Source organism: Leguminivora glycinivorella, chromosome 25, assembly GCF_023078275.1.
Source record: "Leguminivora glycinivorella isolate SPB_JAAS2020 chromosome 25, LegGlyc_1.1, whole genome shotgun sequence".
Lineage (NCBI taxonomy): Eukaryota > Metazoa > Arthropoda > Insecta > Lepidoptera > Tortricidae > Leguminivora > Leguminivora glycinivorella.
In genome coordinates, this window is record NC_062995.1 from 3838422 (window position 1) to 3859699 (window position 21278).

Genomic DNA, 21278 nt, shown 5'->3' on the forward strand with positions numbered 1-21278 from the left:
GTAGCGTTTTATTTATTATTTAATGAGTTTACTGTATGAGTAAAGTATGAATAAAATAAGAGCGTATTATAATATTTAAATACATGAAAACGAGATATGAAAGGTTTGTTTGATATAAAAATACTGTGATGTGAGTAAAGACAAGCAACACTAACAAAAAAAAAGAAAATGGCCGATCAGATTATAACCTAACAAAAATGGCACTTGTAGTATAATAATAACAATAAATCTGTTTAAAACAGGCTTTAAAATGAGTGTATTTATTAAGCATTACAAGCCTAACAACCTTGTAACTGTATTTAACGCGAAAATATGGCGGTCGAGTTCCACTGCAGCCGATGTAACCTTAAAAAAGGATGAAGATGAGGAAGAGTTTAGGGTTCTAGATATTATGCGGAAAACGCAGAGACAACAACGTAAAGTTGTCCGGAGAGCCGATGTGCAGCCTGACAGAGGAGACAGGATGGCAACAGACCAGGTATTTGAAAGATTATACCCTGAATGTAACCTAACCTGAGACTTAAAAGTGAAGCACAGTATAGCCTTCATATTTTCTTTAATATGAATAAACTTTTTATTTCAGAACTGGGGTAACGTTTGGCCAGGTCCGAAAACCTTTCATCCTTCGTCAGTGCCTCTGCCGCTTCGACAAGGTTACGTACCCAAAGGCATGGCCCCACCTGGCAAGAAGGCTAACGCTGAACTTATGAAGATACCCAACTTCCTTCACTTGACTCCACCGGTCATCAAAGCGCAGTGTGAGGCCATCAAAAGCTTCTGTAGCGAATGGCCAAAACAACTAAACTCCGAAGAAGCTATCGAAAAGCACTATCCTCAAGAGATTATAAGTTCAGATTACTGCCACGCCAGTCCATCTATCCGTAACCCGTTGGCTAGGATAGTCACTCTAAGAATAAAGCTGTCTTCGTTAAACTTAGATAAGCATGCTCGGGACAAATTTCTTCGTCTAGTCGGAGATCGCTACGATGACAAGACAGATCTAGTCACAATCACTGCTGACCGGTGCCCACTCCGCAAACAGAACCTGGATTACGTAAATTATCTTTTAACAGCCCTTTATCATGAGTCTTGGAACGTCGAAGATTGGGAGAAGACTAAAACCGAGTCTGATATGGAATATTATGATTTTAACTTAAATAAATCTAAGAAGAATTTGATTAATTGGTATTTAAGATCAAACAATGAGGAGGTTAATTTATCGGAAGATGATTATAACAATTACGATGTTGCAAAGATCCCGAACAGTCCTGGATATGTTGAGGCGTTGTCAAACTTGATGAACGCGGGTGAAAGTGAAGCCACATTGAAACAGTATGGATCGTCAGTCCGGAAACTTTTGGGGCTGCCAGAGAAAGTGTAGAATTTGTACAAATAAATGGTAATTTAGTGATTTTGTATTGTTTTATTTCTTCTATTCATTGCTAGTATCATAACTTGATTTAAAATAGTTGACGATTTACTTATACTTTGATTACTTATTAGTAACATTTTATTGTAGAGTTATTTAGAATTATTTGTAAATTCTGAGAATAGTATATCCTAGAGTCTTAGGGCCCCCCACATCTAGCGTCTCGCGAGCGTAGCGTCGGGCCAACTGTATGAAAAAAACGCCGCGTCGACGTCGCGCCGACGTGGCGTCAGGCTTTGCCATACAGTTGGCCCGACGCTAGATGTGGAGGGGCCACAAACCTTCGAGGCAATAAGATAGATTTTTTCTAAGAAGTTTCTAACTTTACTTACAAGTTAAATAATAAAAGGAAAGTACCGTCAGAGACAGATTTATAACATTTCGTAACCACGCATGAAAGTAAAGAACCCTAAGTGCGTTTTCACATTTTCCGATCGGATGTCGGAAGGATTTCAAAGGCAAAAACCGGCCAAGAGCGTGTCGGGCCACGCTCAGTGTAGGGTTCCGTAGTTTTCCGTATTTTTCTCAAAAACTACTGAACCTATCAAGTTCAAAACAATTTTCCTGGAAAGTCTTTATTAATTTCTACTTTTCTGATTTTTTTCATAATTTTTAAACATATGGTTCAAAAGTTAGAGGGGGGGGACGCACTTTTTTTTCCTTTAGGAGCGATTATTTCCGAAAATATTAATATTATCAAAAAACGATCTTAGTAAACCCTTATTCATTTTTAAATACCTATTCAACAATATATCACACGTTGGGGTTGGAATGAAAAAAAAAATCAGCCCCCACTTTACATGTAGGGGGGGTACCCTAATAAAACATTTTTTTCCATTTTTTATTTTTGCACTTTGTTGGCGTGATTGATATACATATTGGTACCAAATTTCAGCTTTCTAGCGCTAACGGTTACTGAGATTATCCGCGGACGGACGGACGGACAGACAGACATGGCGAAACTATAAGGGTTCCTAGTTGACTACGGAACCCTAAAAATCAAAGATGGCGTCTTGAATGTATGGGATATCAGTCCTACATCCGATATCGGATCGGATAATGTGAAAACGCTCTAAAACTTTATCGATTTAGTAACGTTTCCAATTCTATACCCATTAAAAGTTTCTTCACACGACAATAAATGTAAAATACAGTTAGCAATAAAATTGTTATAGTTATTATTGTATTCAATATGAAGCGTGGAGGCTTCACAATTTTAGTTTTATTTTATTATATTTATTTTGTATTGTGTGACGTAGATGATGATTTTACGCAAGAAGAAGTTGCGGGTAAGTTTATATATATAGGATTTTAATAAGTATATAAATAAGTATAGGACACCTTAAACAGGTATATATATAAATGAATATTTATGTGCATTAGGGTAATTCCGAAAGTCGTCTAATTTCGAAAGTCGCATGAAAATCACCATTATTTCCATCATATCAAGATTCCCCTTTCAAAATTACTCGAGCATTTCTGTCGTTCAGAATTACCCTAATGCACCTTACTAATACTTAAATACATAGAAAACAACCATGACTACTTCGTTTTCACATTATCCGATCCGATATCGGATGAAGTAGAGGTCAAAAATGGCGCCTATTCCTATTCGATATCGGATCGGATAATGTGAAAACGCACTATGTATCTGTATTTCTTCACACAAATAAATGCCCTTACCGGGATTCGAATGTAGGACCATCGACTCAGCAGGTAGGGTCACTACCATGTCACTAAGTCACTACCCACACTAGGTCAGTTTATGTAGGTAACTAAAACAAAGTCACATCATAGGTAGTAGGTACATATGAAGGTTTTTCTTAAAAAAAATTTTTTTTAGAGTTGACGCCGCCTAACTTCGTGGCTTGGCCGAATGGTTCCGTGCCGTTTTTCATCAATACTGAACATTTTGGTAAGTGATTAACACTTTCGCAACTAATAACCCGCCTGGTGGGCACTCGTGAACTTTGCTCAGATGCCAGAGAACCCGCCGGGCGGGTTCTCGCCAGCGGGTGGTTTTTTATGCTATAAATGGGCTACTTGCTTCCTAGTCAAATCAGCTCCTTTTAACTGTTAAAAGTGTCAAAACAAAGAACGACTTGCTAATAACGAATTTACGTGAAATTGAATTGAGTGACATCACGGTCAACTCAGTTATCATATCAACGAGCCAAAATAGAAAGGATTTTTTAAAGGCGAGCCAGATACACCAAAAATGCTTGTTTACTACAGTGCTGGCCAATCTGGCTACATCACAATTTGATGGTCCGGTGGCGGGCCAGATACAATCCTTTCGCGGGCCAACTTTGTCCACCACTGCCGTAGTCATACGGAATTTTCATCCAGTTTCTCTTTCCCATAGACAACGAGCAGACGCTGATCATAATGACGTCACTGTCCCTCATCGCGTTCAAGACCTGTCTGAAGTTCGCGCCGGCCATGGTGCCCCCCGCCGGGCACGAGCATGTACTGACGTTTGAGAACCCGCGCGGGACCAGGAAGTGCGAGATACATCTGCATGGTCACTCGAGAGATGAGCCGCATGTAAGTTAGAGTTTTTCTCGTAATTTTACCTTTTTATAAGGCACATTCTGCAATTATTGTACATAGACAGAATAAGGCTTTACCTAAGTAGAACTACAAGCGTTATTAAGTACCTATCACCCAGAATTGTGCTACTATAGCACATGTGTTACTTTTGAGAGCGCGAAATGCACTTAAGTACATTGACACTACAAGAATCAACTGCATGTAAGTTTCTTAATCACTCACAAATAAACGTTTTTGTCACGTTAGTCATGACCTAATTAGGGCGAAAGAGAAAGATTGTGCGCTCCTGTGTACATGTAAGTAGTTTACTAAGTTTGTTAATCACTCGAAAATCTATCTATTTGGGACTTTAATTACGGATAAGTCTAAAGAGAAAGATTGTGAGCTTCTGTGTTGCGAACGCTCTGAATTGTCTGAAGTTCGCGCCGGCCATGGTGCCCCCCGCCGGTCATGAGCATGTACTGACGTTTGAGAACCCGCGCGGGACCAGGAAGTGCGAGATACATCTGCATGGTCACTCGAGGGACGAGCCACATGTAAGTTCGATTAACACATAGGTACCTAATCGCAAATATACCCTTTTTAGAGACTTTCTGCTGTTACTCTGCAAAGATTATTTCTGTTATCTCTGTACAGAGATAATCTACCTTCTTGCGAAGAAGTTGCTACGCAAAAGGGGTCAGAAGGCATCTACCTATCTCTGTCACTTTATCATGGTTAGGTCTTGAATCAAAAGTTTTTAGTACCTATAGGATACACTTATTGTGACTTGAAACCTGAAAGACTAGCGAATATCTTTATATGTCACTCTAATACAGCTTGATTGAAGTACCTAAATAAGAAAGATGCCCCTCATTCTTGAGCGATGCCCCTGAAGCTAGGAACATACTACGCGGACGCCCGTCGTCGCGCGACCGCGGACGCGGATCTGGACAATGAATATACACTTAACCGTGCAAACTATCGGTCGATGGTCGTGGACGTGGCCTTGAGCCTATGGACGTCCGATCGAAATCTGGCTCGCTGAATGTTTTGGTCAGCCGAAGCCACGTCCCGAAGATTGTGCACACTGATCGGTTGCGGTCGCGTGACGACGGACGTCCGCGTAGTATGTTCCTAGCTTCATTGCGAACGCCGTGAACATCGCGTTCACCTCTCGAAGTTCGCGCCGGTGATGGTGCCCCCCGCTGGGCACGAGAATATGCTCACTTTTGTTAGATACTTTGGTGACTTTATAATTAAAGTACACTTTTATTGAAAGAGAAAGATGCTCGCAACTTACGGTCTTCGAGAGTGGATCTGATCGAGAGTGGATTCGATCCTACCGGCTGCGCCATATAAAATATGTAATAAAACATTTATACATTTTCACCACACCAACTGGTAAAGGCTCTTTTTATTCTTCTAAAACAGATAGCAAAATCGCATTTTAACTTGATGTCTTAAGCTGGCTGGTAGAATTTAGCCATAAATGATGATTGTGAATCCTAAATATTGAATAAATTGATGGATTTGATTTTGATTGATATTTTACAGTTAGTATTTTGTTCGTGTTGGAGCGGTGAAAATTTTTGTGTATCACTCGGTGACAAAGTTTGTTTAACCTTCGTGCCTTGAAACCCTCGCAACGCTAGATTCCACTTTTCGAACCACTCGCTACGCTCTCGGTTCAATATTGGAATCTTTCGCTTGCTCGGTATCAATATTGTCACATGCGGTTAAACAACTTTGCCCCCTTCTAAAACAAATAACTATTCTTTTATAAATTTTATGCAGGTTTTCTGACTGCATCCATATTTAAAACCGAAATAAATTACACATATGAAAGAAAAAGTGACCAAGTCCTCTGGTGCCTGAGGCTGGAATCGAACCAGCGTACTCTCCAATCGCGGGAGATGCCTCTTTATCCGCTCGGCCACCCAGGTCACAGCTGTCGAGGTCGAAATCATCTCTCATATGAGTAATCTATACAAGGACTCGTAGCGCCCTCTGTCCATCCCTAGGGCAGAACGGTATGGTTCTTGCCCCCCGTGTGAACCAAACTCAGGTTGGTTTCGACACAGCTCGAGAGATGGCGCTGCTAAATCAATTCTAATGAACACAAGTTAATATTTTCAATAGATTATAATTTAACTTGTGTTCATTAGCATCCATATTTGTTCTAGATCGTGACTCTCGGCTACGACTGCCTCCGAGCCCCGTGGATGGACCGCATCGTCTTGAGAGCCCTAGGGCTTCCCTTCGAGCACAACCGGCAGTCCAGAGACAGCTACATTGATGTGCAGTACGAGAATATTGAACAACGTAAGTTTTACATTATTTAACCCTTTAACCGCCGTAGTGTGTCTTATATACACCATGTTTTTATTGATTTCCGTTAACTTTAAGGGAAGGTTCTATAGATCAAATAATATTAATTTCTCTATGAAACAAGCGTCTTAACTTTTACGGTTATCGAGTTATTAAAAGAATTAAGATAATTACTGAACACGTGTGTGACAGCCTTTACCAATTCCTAATGTTATTTGTTTTGACATGTGTCGTCAATCACTTGACACTAACCAAAGGTTCTCTCACACTAATAAATTCATTTATTATTGTATGAAAATTATGAATTTTTTTTTGCGCATTTAACTAAAAGTGTTATACAGGGTGGTTCCTGATAATGAACCTAGCTACGTGTCGAATTTAACGGACACAAAATTAAGATAATTACTGAACACGTGTGTGACAGCCTTTACCAATTCCTAATGTTATTTGTTTTTGACATGTGCCGTCAATCACTTGACACCGACTTGAATGTAATTCTTAAGGGTCTCTCACACTAATAAATTCATTTTCTCAAACATGGTATGAAATATTGATGTTATGTGCCTTATAATTGGCAGCGAAGTATGACGTTGCAGGTGCGGCTAGGACGATTGATAGATAATGGAATTTCATACAAACCTTGCAGGCCAAGGCCGGCAAAGTCCTCTTTTTTAATTTCCAAACACAGATAATTGTGACATAACATCCAGGTATTTAGCCAATTAAAAAAAAAACTATAAGGGGCTTTATAGACGTGCCGACTGCAACTGGTACGGGCCCTAGACAATATTTGATTTTGGGTGCGTTTTCATACAAAAAAAATTTTTTTCGTTTTTTTTTGACTTTTTGTTTTTTTATAAGCGTATACGGGGTATCAAAGCGGAACGAAAATTCGATTATTTTTGCGCTACGACGCACCGTTTAGGAGATACAGCCATCCAAAGTTACTATTTTCAGTAGACTTTATTTATTTCATACCATGTTTGAGAAAAGCACTATACATACCTCGGCGGGAAATGGGGTTGCCCCTTTTGTCCCGGCCTCTGTAGTAATGTACTATTATTATGTATGAAAGCGATGAAAAATTTTATTTTGCGAATTTAACTTAAAGTGATATGTATAGGATGGTTCCTGATAATGAACCTAACGACGTGTTGAATCAAGCGCGGATCCAGCTTCGTGTCCAGGGGGGGGGGTCACGTGGTAAAGGCCCGGGGCCCCAAGGGGGGGTCACGTGGTCTATTTGTATGGCCAACTTAGGCTCCAGGAGGGGGGGGGGGGGGGGTCATGACCCCCCTGGATCCGCGCATGTGTTGAATTTAACGGAAAACAAAAAGAACACGGTGTATAAGGGTATAAGGGTATAAGACAATATCCAGCTGATTTCGCCGAGGTCTGATAAATAAGACAAACACAACAAAAGGGAATGTAGGTACAAGTTTCTAATGGGGTGGCAACGCGCATGTGACACTGTTTGAGTTGCAGGCGTCCATAGGTTACGGTGACCGCTTTACATCAGGCGGGCCGTATGCTTGTTTGCCACCGACGTAGTATATATTTAAAAAAAAGGCCCACTAATGGCCGAGCCGGGAAACGAACCCGGGTCTTCAGCTTACGCGGGTAACGTCCTTACCACTAGACCACCCGCCCGCCGTGGTACCCGACGAAATTTCTCTAGTTAGTCGGGTAGCGATAGCTTTTGAGGTTTCGATAATATTCACGTTGCTTCTTTTTTGCATATAGTTTTTAGACTATTGATCAAATATAAAAATAATATTTTGGGTCGTCCTAGGTACCTGCTTAGCTCGAAATTTAGGTATTTCTATTTTTAAGCAGTGTTCAGTCAAAGAAATATTCGAGAAGAAATTATTTGTATCTATATAAAAACAACGTGGTTGCCGATGTACATATGCATTTTGGGTCATTTTCATCCATGGGTTTAATGATATTGTTTGCGCCTCAATTCAAAACTTCTTGTTAAAAACCTATTATGGCCTCCTCGTCGGGTGTTGTCAACAAGGAGTTGAAATAAAGAAAAAGGTGACAGTAACGTCAGTGTCACGAAAGAAAAACTCGAAATTCATGTGTTGCGAAGATTGTGTTAATCATATATAATTAAAAGGATCCTAAAATTAATATCTAAATTCAACCAACTAAACCCAAAGTCAGTGAGAACACTCGCCAAGGAGCAAACCAGTGACCTAAATATTCGGTAAGTTATTCCGCAGCCCCATATTTTTGGCCCACCGAATCGGATTTTCTAAATTTATTTCTCAATAAGTAATCCTTGTTGCTCACTGATTTAAATTATTTCCTTTAACTTCCTTTATTTAAATTGTTTTATAAAAATGTTCCCGTTTATACATCGTGTTACTTAAGGCACAGTCATACTAAGTTATTTTTATTTTCTGTGACTTAATTTACGCGGAGCGCGTGGGACTATTCATCGCGTTACTTATATTCGTAAATTTCAAATAAATTTTCAAAATTTGTTTTTGACATTTGTCATTATTTTCACGGGAAGTTTTATAGCGATCTTCGTAACATAATATCGGTGTATTTAAGTTATTAATACATTAAACTAAACTGAATACTACGGGTAAATTATTCCTAAAAGCCTCAGTTTTTCTTTCACTGTAATTAATTATATTTTCGCGAAAGTTACACTTGTGTTAAGATATTACACAAGCGGACCGTTCCTACTTATTTAATTTCCTTCGACTTGTATTAAGGTACTATACAAGTTGAATATTATTCGTTATTATTTGTGCATCTTAGGCATTTATTCATATTTCTCGTGCTGTCATAGTAACAATTAGGTAACCATGGCAACTAGACTTAAGCTCGCGGAAGCAAAACGTGCTCAATGTTTCATGCGTTTGCAAACCATTTTCGACATGATTCCAAAGCTAAGCAGTGACAAGAAGGCTTTCTCTCAGTTCATCGCGCAAGCTCGATTGGTCGATCAACTAAGGAAAGAATTTATAGACTTGATGGATGAAGTCAATCTTCTGAACTTGGAGTTGAACCCAGAGTACATCGTCAACTACAGCGCAATGAACGCGTTTGATGATATCTACTGCGTAATAAAATGTCAAACGTTATCTAATATACAATTCGCTCGTCAAACCGCATATAGACTACCTAATAGAAATATGGGGTACATCTGCCAAGACAATCTTAGAGATTCTGCAAATAGCTCAGAATAAACTTATAAAAGTACTCTTCAGTTACGATTACCTAACAGAAACCAAGATCATATATAAAGAGACAAAAATTATGTCTATTAAACAAACTTATTTTTATTACACGTGTATTCTCATCCGGAAAATACTGAAAAAGACTATCACTTCACAAATAAGTTTCAAAAAGAAACAAGAGGTGCAAAAAATCAAGCTACGTAATGCTAACGATTTGTTGCTACGGCCATCAAGAACAAATTATGGAAAAAAATCAATTTTGAACGAAGGTGCCCGAATCTATAATAATTTGCCAAAGACAATAAAAGACACGAAGTCTTTCATTAGTTTTAAGCTTAAATTAAGACAGCATGTTTTGAATAATATAGAAATAAAATAGCTCGAAATCAGTCTAATACATTAATATCAAGTATAATATATGCATACATTTATAAATTAAATTATTTAATAAATAAACAGCTTATTTTATACAAATGTAAAATAATGTTTGTGCTTTTAATGTTGTAATAAAATTGAACTCTTTATATAATTATTAACAGTAAGTTGATTAAAACGAATGCTATTATTATTATTAATGAGTTGCCTGCATAGTTACGAAAATAATACTGAAAAGTAATAAAATAAGGCATGACAAAATATAAAAAAGACATAGGTTTAATAATATATATATATTCAAAAAAAAAATATAATAAATCTTAATATCATATAAACTATGTTTCTCAATGGATCCTTGTCATAACATAATAAAAATGATATTCGAATAATATATTCAATACAATAAAAATATATATACATATATATATATATATATATATAATAAATTAAAATATTTAAATAAGAAATACTAAAATTATAAATCATATAGGTAATAATGATGTAACAAAAAACATTAAAAAAAAAAAAAAAAAGAAGATTAGGTATGCATTTGTATATTGTGTACTGACCGTGAGCGTACTTGACCTTAAACACATCACGGTTTGCTTTATATCCGTGTATAGTTGTTATCTCCAGGTGCGCTCGCGCAACGAGCGTAGTCCAAGTGGTAATGTTTGATTCTACCTGCGTTGTTGTGTATAAATGTACAAAATATAAATGTTTTTGTTTACGCGCTCACTTAGTTAATAAGCATTTTGTTTTAAATGATATGTTTCTCACACAAGTGAATTGTAATTCTTCTGAGAAATAAAGATCTTTAAACCCAAATTGGAAAAATTGATGCACCTTCTCAGAGCACCCCGACATCCAGGGATTCGAGCCATTCCTGTAAGGACAACTCCATTAAAATCCCAAGGATTGATCTTCCGTCTTTCGATGGAGATATTCAAAATTTTCCTTTCTTCTATGAAACATTTAAACGTGTTATTCATGAGAATAAAAACCTTACGGATTCTGAGCGTGTTCACTATTTATTTAGTCATCTGACAGATAAAGCTAAGTCGATCTGTGCTGGAGTAATACCTGCCGCAGAAAACTATAACACAGTATGGGAAGCATTAATCGCGAAATATGATGACAAACGCGCATTGGCTACGTCATATTTAAACCAGCTGTTTTCGATGAAGCCTGTCAACGTCAACGGTCCTTCGGCATCTACTTTAGAAAAAACAATTGATTCGTTTGCTGCTACTATTTCAGCAATAAAACAACTCAAGCTCGAAAACTTAAGTGATTTTATTTTCATTCACCTGGGTCTTAAGTTATTAGACTCGGACACCACCAAGAATTTCGAGATGTCTATTCGGAATTCTTCTAAGATGCCTACATATGATGAATTCATTTGTTTCGTTAGAGAGCAAGTAAAGATTTTATATCGGACATCGCAACGAGCGCCAACTAAGCTTGAAAGCGTATCCGCTGCCAGCACTAGCGGCGTGCGAGCTCCACTTCCTCGGACGCCCCAGGCGTATATTAGCACGCAAGGGCATAAGGACGAAAACCCATGTGCTTTGTGCAAGAGTAATGATCACTCGCAACTCTATAATTGTAACTCTTTCGTGAAACTCACGCCTAACGAAAAATTTAATTTCGTTAAGGAAAATCACGCGTGCACTAATTGTCTAAACACGCACCATACTGCATCAAAATGTTCCTCATACAAAACCTGTCGTAAATGTAAGGGAAAACATCACACCATGTTGCACTTCGATAACTCAAAGCCCGCATTGAATAGAAACGAGTCCAAGTCCTCATCTAAAGATGATAGTGAAGCTAGCACAAGTTCATCAGTTAAGGACAACAGTGCCTCTGTATGCACGCATTCGGCATCGGGACAGAATAAATCACCCTTGACGGAGATTCTCGCCACTGCTAAGGTACTCGCTAGTGGACGTAACGGCAAGGACAAGGTTTTGAGGTGTCTGCTGGATCCAGGATCTCAGAAACATTACGTTACCTTGAAGTGTTGCAAGAGTTTGGGTCTTCATGTACTCAGCAGCCCTGTAACTTCAATAAATGGATTAGGTGGAACAGCAATAACGCAACCCATTCGAGGAACTGTCAACTTAACCTTTAGGTCAAGATATGATCCTAATCGTCAATATACTATCGAAGCGCTTGTTTTAGACGAGATCACGCCTGATTTACCTACCTGTCATATTGATCAATCTACAACTGATCTGTTTGATAATTTACATCTTGCAGATGACTCTGGGCGATTCCAGGTGAAATTGACGTACTTCTTGGTGTCAAGTTATTTACCAAATTGTTAATGTCAGAGAAGATTGAAAACAAACCTGGTTTTCCTGACGCCTTGGAAACTACACTGGGGTACATCATATTAGGCGATGCTCCCGCAGTAAACACTTCCTACTCAGCAGCAGGATATTTTACTTCAGTTGATGTGGGAAATCTAATGCAAAAATTCTGGGAAATTGAAGATTTAGATGGAGGCATGATTTATAATGCTGACGAGAAAAAGGCTGAAGATATATTCAACAATACAGTCAAGCGTTTAGAAGATGGACGTTACGAAGTAGCACTCCCATTTAAATTGGAACCAAGCAATTTAGGAGATTCTTACAAGACAGCCGAACGCCGGTTTTTGGCACTTGAAAGAAAATTCCGCGCAGTACCAGAATTAAAACCCGCTTACGATGAAGTTATTCGTGAACACATTGATAAAAAATATTTATCTGAAGTTCCAAATGATAAGTCTAATGCTGCTTATCATATACCCCACCACGCAATTGTCAAAAATGACAGAACTACTACAAAGGTTCGAGTGGTGCTGGACGCTAGTGCACAGACCACAAGCGGTTTATCATTAAATGACATTCTTCACGCAGGACCAAGTCTTCAAGCTGACTTGTTTTGCATTCTACTAAACCTAAGATTGTTTGCTATAGCTATTACGTCTGATGTACGTCAAATGTATCTGTGTATTGACGTACGGGGGAGGATCGTCCTTATCAGCGTATACTTTATAGGTTTAATCCTGAAGAAACTATAAGAATATTTCAATATAATAGGGTAGCTTTCGGTCTACGCAGCAGTCCCTTTCCAGCGCTGCGAACTGTCAAACAGTTAGTAGATGATGAAGGCGACAAATACCCACTCGCAAAAGAAATTGCATCTCGTGATGTTTATATGGATGATGTAGCCAGTTCAGTTATTGATGAACACCAAGCTGTACAAGCGACTAAAGAGCTGCTGGATTTATTCTTAAAGGGTGGATTCCAACTAGCAAAGTGGTCGTCAAATTCTGAAGCTGTTCTGAAAGAAATACCAACAGAGCTACATTTGTCGAAAAGTGTCACCTTCGACGATGATACAACGTTGAAGATTTTGGGTCTACGTTGGTATCCTGGTGAAGACGTATTCAAATTCCAGGTTAGTTCCGATGACCGACCGTGTAGTAAAAGGAACATTTTATCATCGGTAGCTCGACTATTTGATGTTCTAGGCCTGGTGGCTCCTGTCATCGTGTACGCTAAGCTTCTAATAAAGGAGTTATGGCTTTTGAAAAGATATTTCAAAAATGTCTAATATTGGCCCTAAAACACCTAACAAAATATTAGAGTTGGTAAGTGAAGTCTTATACCATTCAGGACATTATTATATATATATTTTCTTAAAGTGTGTCACATTTTATCCATTGCTTATATATAAAAAAAAATTTTTTTTAATAAAAACCCTGTCAAAGCCTGAAAAAAAATTTCATGTTAATAAGTTGACGTCTATATTATTATAAAATGATATTAAGTCATCATTTTTAATTTGGGTCACTTTCATCCATGGGTTTTCAATATTTGGCAGAATAAAACGCAACGCAATAGAGTAGTATTTTAAATGTTTGCGCTGTGTGGCGCGCAACCGATAGCCAATCAGGTTGGCGCATGCCGCTGGCGCGACGCCGCGCTGTGACACGAGGCGTAGGTACCTACTTCTCGTGCGCAGTCATACATAATTTAAGATTGCCAGAGGGTCGGGCTTTGGCGGGATTCTCCCGATTTTTTTGTAAGTCTTCCCAATTAAAACTTATACATAGTAGGTAACCTTAAGAACTTTATTACATTAGTAACGAAAACAGACCAATTATAAATGTCGAAAACACGTAAAGGTCTACTATCTAAAATAAACGAAGTAAACTAGCTAAACTATCGTAAATTTTTATTATGGTGCATTAGGGTAATTCCGAATGACAAAAATGCTCTGGTAATTCCGAAGAGGGAATCTTGATATGATGGAAATAATGGTGATTTTTATGTGACTTTCGTAATTAGACGACTTTCGGAATTACCCTAATGCACTATTATTTTACATTTCCTACGAAATCCTCGAAACTCCAGAACCCTTTGTCCCGATATTGAAGTACCTAATTCGATCCGGCGCTCCTATTCATACACCGTGATTATATTATTGTAACTATTGATTTCAGTTTTTAGTTCCACAATACAGGGTGTAATTTTTATGACGGGAAATATTTATGGATGCAAATGGATATAAAACCCAAAAACAATAAATTGTAACTTGAATATTATTTCCTATATTTTCCTTAATTTTCATTTATAATGGACACGAAGCGCACGGCGGCATAATATATCTGTACACCTTATAAAACAAAGTCCCCCGCCGCGTGTGTCTGTGTGCGCGCGCGTGTGTGCAAACACAGGTGGTGAGACTGCGGTAGCCATTATTGTAATTATTCTCATTATATGGCATTAGTATCCTTTTTACAGATTTTCGACATTACCTCAATTGGTTTCGAATTTAACCCTACCTTAGAAAAATGGTAATCAAAATACGTATATATTTTTTTTACTTACATTTATCTATCCATACTAATATTATAAATGCGAAAGTATGTCCGTTTGTTTCTCCGTCTTTCACGGAAAAACGGAGCGACGAATTGACGTGATTTTTTAAAGTGGAGATAGTTGAAAGGATGGAGAGTGACATAGGCTACTTTTTGTCTCTTTCTAACGCGAGCGACGCCGCGTGCAAAAGCTAGTGTAATATAAAGCTGCAACACGACTGACATTTTTCAAAAAACAGCCAGAAGGAGGTTCCGCCGGTGGCAGTGTTTGGTGTGGCCGTATAGAGGTTTGTCCTGCAACCCTGTAAAAATCCGACCGTCGGTCTACCTGTTCCAGGTAAAAAAATGTTGGACGGCCTGACCAAACGGCGGGAGATAGCCAAGGGGTGTTCGACCAAATGCCATAGAGGACCCTGGGTTGTTTTTGACAATGCCATTTTTTTTTTCAGAATGACCGTCTTTTTTAGACGATTTTTCAAGTTTGTCGTAGAGCACTCTAATTTTGGTCGTAGAATCTCCAAGTAGCCTTGATTAGAATTAAATAAAAAAAAAATTGAAAAATGCGACAAATGTGAGAAAACTGGCTACTTTTGTTTTGTATGGCAACTTTTAAATCGTAAGATATAGCCGGGGGTGCTCGACCAAATGTCATACAGATCTCGGAGACTTTGTCCCCTCTCGCCGCCGTTTTTGACTTTTCCAAAAAAAAAATTCTCATTCCTATTTTTGGCCCCCGTTTTTACCACGTGCCAAATTTTACCGCGCTCGGACCGAAGAAAAAAAAAAAATTCAAAGTCGGCCATTTTGAAATTTTGTAAATGCCATTCGATGGACCTAATATAACTGTACAACATTAGTTCAAGCACTTTAACCTTTTTCCTACCGTTACGGAGCTATGGCGATTAAAAAAAACCTCCATACAAATTTCAATTGGCGTTCAAAGGCAGCCATTTTGAATTTTTAGAAATTTTCTTTTTGTATACTAATCTTGGGGCGGCTATCCACCCGTGTTGCGACGTACAGACTTGCAATTTTGAGTTTTAAGTATGTTATTATAGCTTACTAGACGACGAAAATTTCTGCGTTCCGGTCTTATCCAGAGGTTCTCAAATAGGGGCCTGAAAATGCGGCGAAATGGTTCCAGTAAAGGATGGTACGGCAGTGTTGGCTTCGTGCTCGACTTGGCGGGGGTACTGCCGTGCCCCCAGATTAAATTATAAGATAGTTAAGTTTAATGAAAAGGTTTATCTATTTGTATTCTTTTGCAGCAGCGTCTCAGCGAATCACAATGAGTTGTCTTGCCTTCGGCCGACCAATCGTATTAGTCTCTCGTATCTAAGTAATATTTAACGAGAGCTGTGATAGGCCTGTTTAAAATTATGGATATATATTAAAATCATAGTTCAAAACGATGGTTTTTGCCATACCTTTAACAGGCTTTAACACTGGCGTGTTTATTTTTGATAGGGGATGATTTTATTATTTCATAGTATAATTCCTCAATAAGGAAATGATGTATCTATTATTTTCGAGATACCTACAGTATCAACCATTTCAAAAGCTTTAACTGTTGTTTTGTGAAAACTTTTTATATAGTACTTTGGAGACTAGTTTCCACAGACCAACTCCTATAATAATAATAATAATAATAATTAAGCCTTTTATTTCCAATAGATCACATTAAATGACGATTACATTCCATGCATATTATAAATTATTTGATTAAGATTATTTATATTATTTAAATATCCTTAACTAACATTACATTAATTAACAATTAGATAATAGAACCTGTGTATTTGTATAATGGAATTATATCATTCATTGCGTTTATTTTCTATTTTAATGTATTTATTTATAATATATTTATATGTAATTAATTAGTTATTTATTTATACATGCGTTACGATTATTGTTTTATCTTCAAATATTACTAAATTTATATAATACAATTATTTTCTTATATCTACTGGACTGTCCATTTTCGGACATAGGCCTCCTCCCTCCTGTGCCACTCGTCCCTGTCGGCGGCCACTCTCGTCCAGGTGATGCCCGCCTCGGCGACGATGTCGTCTCGCCAGCGCCCCCGCGGGCGGTGCGCGTGCCGCGTGAAGCCGCGCGGGTACCAGTGCAGAATTTTCTCACTCCAGCGCCCGTCACTCGTGCGAGCCGTGTGTCCAGCCCATCGCCATTTTAATCTGCAAGCCATTTCCGCTGCGTCTATTATCTTAGTGCGGCGTCGGATATCTGTGCTGCGTACTCTATCAATTAACTTGAGATTTAGCATACTTCTTTCGGCTGATCTTTGAAACACTTTGAGTTTGTGCACTAGCTCTTTAGTTATAGGCCATGTTTGGCATCCATATAGCAAGGTAGGCGTCACTACGGAATCCATAACTTTTTTCTTTAAGGTTATGTCCAATTTAGATTTAAAAATGTGTTTGTACGACCAGTACGCCTGCCAGGCTTTTTTAATACGTCTCTCGACTTCTTGGATTGGATCGCGATCTTTGGCATTTATGTTTTGTCCCAGGTACAAGTATTCCTTGACATATTCTATATGCTTGGATGATAATATTGTTGTAGGTTTATCGTCTCTGTTACTCATAATACATGTCTTTTCCGGGTTCATTTCCAAACCACATTTTATACTTTCATGTTGTAGAGTTTTCAGCATGTATAGTATCTCGTCGTGGTTCTCTGCCATCAAGACAATATCGTCTGCGAAACGTAGGTGATTAAGTCGTTCGCCATTTACAGGAATACCACAGTTTTGCCAGTCTAGTCTTCGAAATATGGACTCTAGGAGAGCCGTAAATAGGTTCGGTGAGACCGGATCTCCTTGTCTCACGCCTCGTTTAATTTCGAAGTACTCTCCTTTCTTTTCTAGTTTAATCAGAGATTTTCCCTTGCTGTATATTTCTGACAGAATGTTTATATATTTAATGTCGATACCTTGTTCTTCAAGAGCGATCCATAGCTGTTCATGCGAGATAGTGTCAAAAGCTTTCGTGTAGTCCACGAAAGCTATGTAGAGTCGCTTGTTGTATTCGCTATACTTCTCTATTATTTGTTGTAGAGTAAAAATGTGGTCAATTGTCGAGAAGTTGCGTCTAAAGCCCGCTTGTTCAACAGGTTGTTCGAAATCTAGAGTTTTCCGTATTCGGTTTAATATTACGGTGGTAAATAGCTTGTAAGTTGATTGGAGCAGACTTATAGGCCGGTAATTGCTAACTTGACACGGATCTCCTTTTTTAAATATTAAAGTAATAGTCGACGTTTCCCATTCTTCAGGTATTTTTTCTTGTTTAATTATTTCGTTGAATAGAGCAGTCAGGTGAGGGGTTAAGGGCTCTCCTATTGCCTTTAGTATGTCGTTGGTTATGTTATCTTCGCCAGGACTTTTCATATTTTTTAATGCGTTTATAGCATTAGATATTTCGCTTTCTAATAGCGGCGCTATATTTGACGATGTTCTTTGTGTGTCTCTAAGAGTAGAGTCTTTGTTTTCAGAGTAAAGAGTTTTGTAAAATGTAGTTGCTATTTTAATTATGCTATTACGGTTTGTCTGTTTTTGTCCTGTGTCATCGTTAAGTGAGGGGATCCACAGTTTATGGTCATTTAAGCGTCTGCTTCCTCGTTTAGCGGATCCTCTTTTTGAAAGTTCCTCCTCTATAATTTTCATTCGATGGCGAAGTCTGTTTTGTTTCAGTTTATTGCGGATTTTTGAGTATAACTGCTTAAGCTTCTTTTTTTCTTGTGCCGATTTTGATTTTTGATTTTTTAATGTTGTTCTCTCATTTATTAGTATTTGTATTTTTTCTGTAACAATAGAGTTCATATACTTTGGAGCAGTTTCTGGTGGTAGTTTTAGAGTGCAGTTTTTAATCATATTTTTAATTTTTGTGTAACTTTCCTGGATATTGGCGTATGAAAGTGATTCGGGGCATTCTAGTTGAAATATGTTTTTTAAGGACTCTCTTTCTAGTGGATTATATTCCTTCATTTTACCTTTATACGCTATTCTAGATTTTTTATCCGATTTCAATAAATAACATGTTGCTCTAAGTAATCTATGATCCGTCGGGTGAGTGGTATTTATAACTTCTATATTTTGTATAGTTCTCATATTATTTTTTCGAGCTATAATGAAGTCGATCTCGTTATGAGTTTTTCCGTCAGGCGACTTCCATGTCCAACGAAGTTTTGGATTTTTTTTAAAATGAGTGTTCATTATGTATAATTCATGCTCTAGGCAGAAGTCCACTAGGGTTTTACCGCGACAGTTCCTGGTACCGTATCCCCATGGCCCTGAAACAGCGCTCTCCTCAGGGGTGGGCATTCCAATCTTCGCATTAAAATCTCCCATGATGAGCATGTTTGCGTAAGTATCTGTCATTGCGTGGCGAATGTCGTTATAAAATGTCTCTAGATGGTCTTCGGGAGCTTTTTTTGTAGGGGCGTATACTTGAATAATGCTGAGTTGGGTGTTTTTTATCACGAGGTCTAATCTTGCTACTCTGTCGGATATAGGTTTAAAATCAACGATGTATTGTTTCATATCGTTTTTTATCATAAATCCCACACCGTTCCTACCGCTTTTTCGCCCTGTATATAGTAGCATATAGTCTCTATGTTCCTGCAAATTCGTCCCTTTCATTCTTATTTCTGAGAGTCCTAGTATGTGCCAATTTATACTTTTTAAAGCGTGCTCGAGTTCTTCCTGGCGGCCTGTTCCTAGTAGAGATCTCACGTTCAGTGTTGCGATGTAAAGTTTTTCAGTTTTGTGATTTTTATTCAATTCATTTATTTTTGGAGTGGAGGGTGATGGTCTGACGCTCCCGCGGTGACCAGCCGTATTGGGAGGTTGGATAGAGTTTTCTATATTATTGTGCTTGGTTGTTTTTTGTGGGGAGGGGGCCTCTTTATGTCATGCCATCATACTGCCGTCCGACGCTTCGCTCGTACTTTCAGAAGGTTTCATGTATTCCGTTATGAGATTGTTGACCTTGTGTTTTTTCGTCGTCTTGACTGGCTCCCTTGTTTCAGTGCTGTCGTCACGTAATTGCTGCGGAGATGATGACGGTGCTCTTTTGTTACTGGTTTTTTCTTACTATTTGTTATTATAAGCTTGTCGTAGCGAATAAAAGCCTCATTTCCTTTTTCTTTTTCAATCTTTTGTTGCGATTTTAATTCTTCCCTGATTTTTAATATTTTTGCCGGATATTCATGTTTAATATATACGCCCGACCCTTCTAACATTTGTTTATTCTTTAAAATTTTTATTTTTGTGCCTAGGGTTGTGAAAGTAACGGATACTGGTCTAGTTTTGTTCCCTTTAATACCGATTCTTCTAATAGACTCTATTTGTGACGCAGATATATCTAATTTCATTTTTTCTTTCATAATTTTGCAAACTTTTTCTTCCAATTCCAGATATGATTTTTCACCTTCCTTTATGCCGAAAAATACCAGGTTTTTTTGTACTGATTTCTTCTCGATTTCGTTTATTCTCTTTTCTTGTTCTTCTGTTATGGTGTGCAGAGAGTTCACTTCTCCGCGTAAACTACTGTATTTTTCATCCATAATTTTGATGATATTGGCCGTAATTTTTTCTTCGGATTTGGCTATGGAATTTTCTATGTTTGCAAATTTTTCGTGCATCTCAGCTCTCATATCTGTTAACAGTTTTTCTAGTCCACTCATTTTGCTTTGACTTTGATATCTGCGCCCTCTATTGAGATAATTGAAGACTAATTTGTTATTGATCAGCGATCGAACAGGTAGAAAGTTCCTTATACTTTACTTTGGTGGTTCTTGTAATTGTTCCTACACTAATCGCTAGATGGCGCTGTTATCAATAATGTCGTTAGATTTATATTATAAATGCAGTTTTAAGTCATTTATTGGATTTCACTTATTTAAATCACTTTGATAACTGTCACGAACCAATATTATTTAAATTTTTCTTCTTAATTGTCACTTTTGCACATATAGTCAATCACTTTTTATGTAGGGTGGGTACGTAGGTGATCGTTAGTTCCGGACGGATTTTTGTAGTTTTCACCTTTTATTGTCAATAGTTTAGTGATGTCTTATTATTCATACGATTTATAGTCACTTTATTGTTCACACTTTTGCTTTATTAACACTTTTTTCTCTTGGTAAACATTTTTAATCACTTAAAAACACAGAGCGCAATGTAAACAAGGGCACAGTGGCGCCACCATCCTCCACCAACTCCTATAGACATCTATTACAAGACGACTCGCGGTGGCCAGCCTTCCTAGTATTTGCACTGATATAAGCGCGGGCGCTCGCCGTGCCCGATCAGTATCGACCAAGTAACAGACCCGAAAGCAGCGCGTGTTTTTCGCACAAAAAAATTGGAAAAGGGTATTTTGATGCCTTAAAGATGTCCACCTGTAGTGTGAAATGGTGTGGAAAGGTAACAAGAAGCTCAAATTTAAAAACAGACGGCATTACATTCCACAAATAAGTCATATTTATAATTTATTCAGAGCCGGCATAG

General features: G+C 38.0%; 2 protein-coding genes across 2 annotated transcripts in view; both read left to right on the forward strand.

The window, feature by feature from the left end:
* The first annotated feature begins 158 nt into the window (after positions 1–158).
* On the forward strand, positions 159–1412 carry LOC125239258 (28S ribosomal protein S35, mitochondrial). Its single transcript, XM_048146790.1, has 2 exons — positions 159–478; positions 584–1412. Exons 1-2 carry the CDS (start codon positions 251–253, stop codon positions 1379–1381), a joined length of 1026 nt encoding a protein of 341 aa, XP_048002747.1. The 5' UTR covers positions 159–250; the 3' UTR covers positions 1382–1412.
* Positions 1413–2614: 1202 nt separating this feature from the next.
* The window catches only part of LOC125239417, a 61998-nt gene continuing 43334 nt past the window's right edge, over positions 2615–21278 (forward strand). The window contains exons 1-4 of the mRNA XM_048146989.1: positions 2615–2718; positions 3273–3344; positions 3795–3976; positions 6148–6286. Of these exons, the coding sequence (XP_048002946.1) occupies positions 2622–2718; positions 3273–3344; positions 3795–3976; positions 6148–6286 (490 nt within the window). The 5' untranslated portion in view covers positions 2615–2621. The remainder of the gene's footprint in view (positions 2719–3272; positions 3345–3794; positions 3977–6147; positions 6287–21278) is intronic.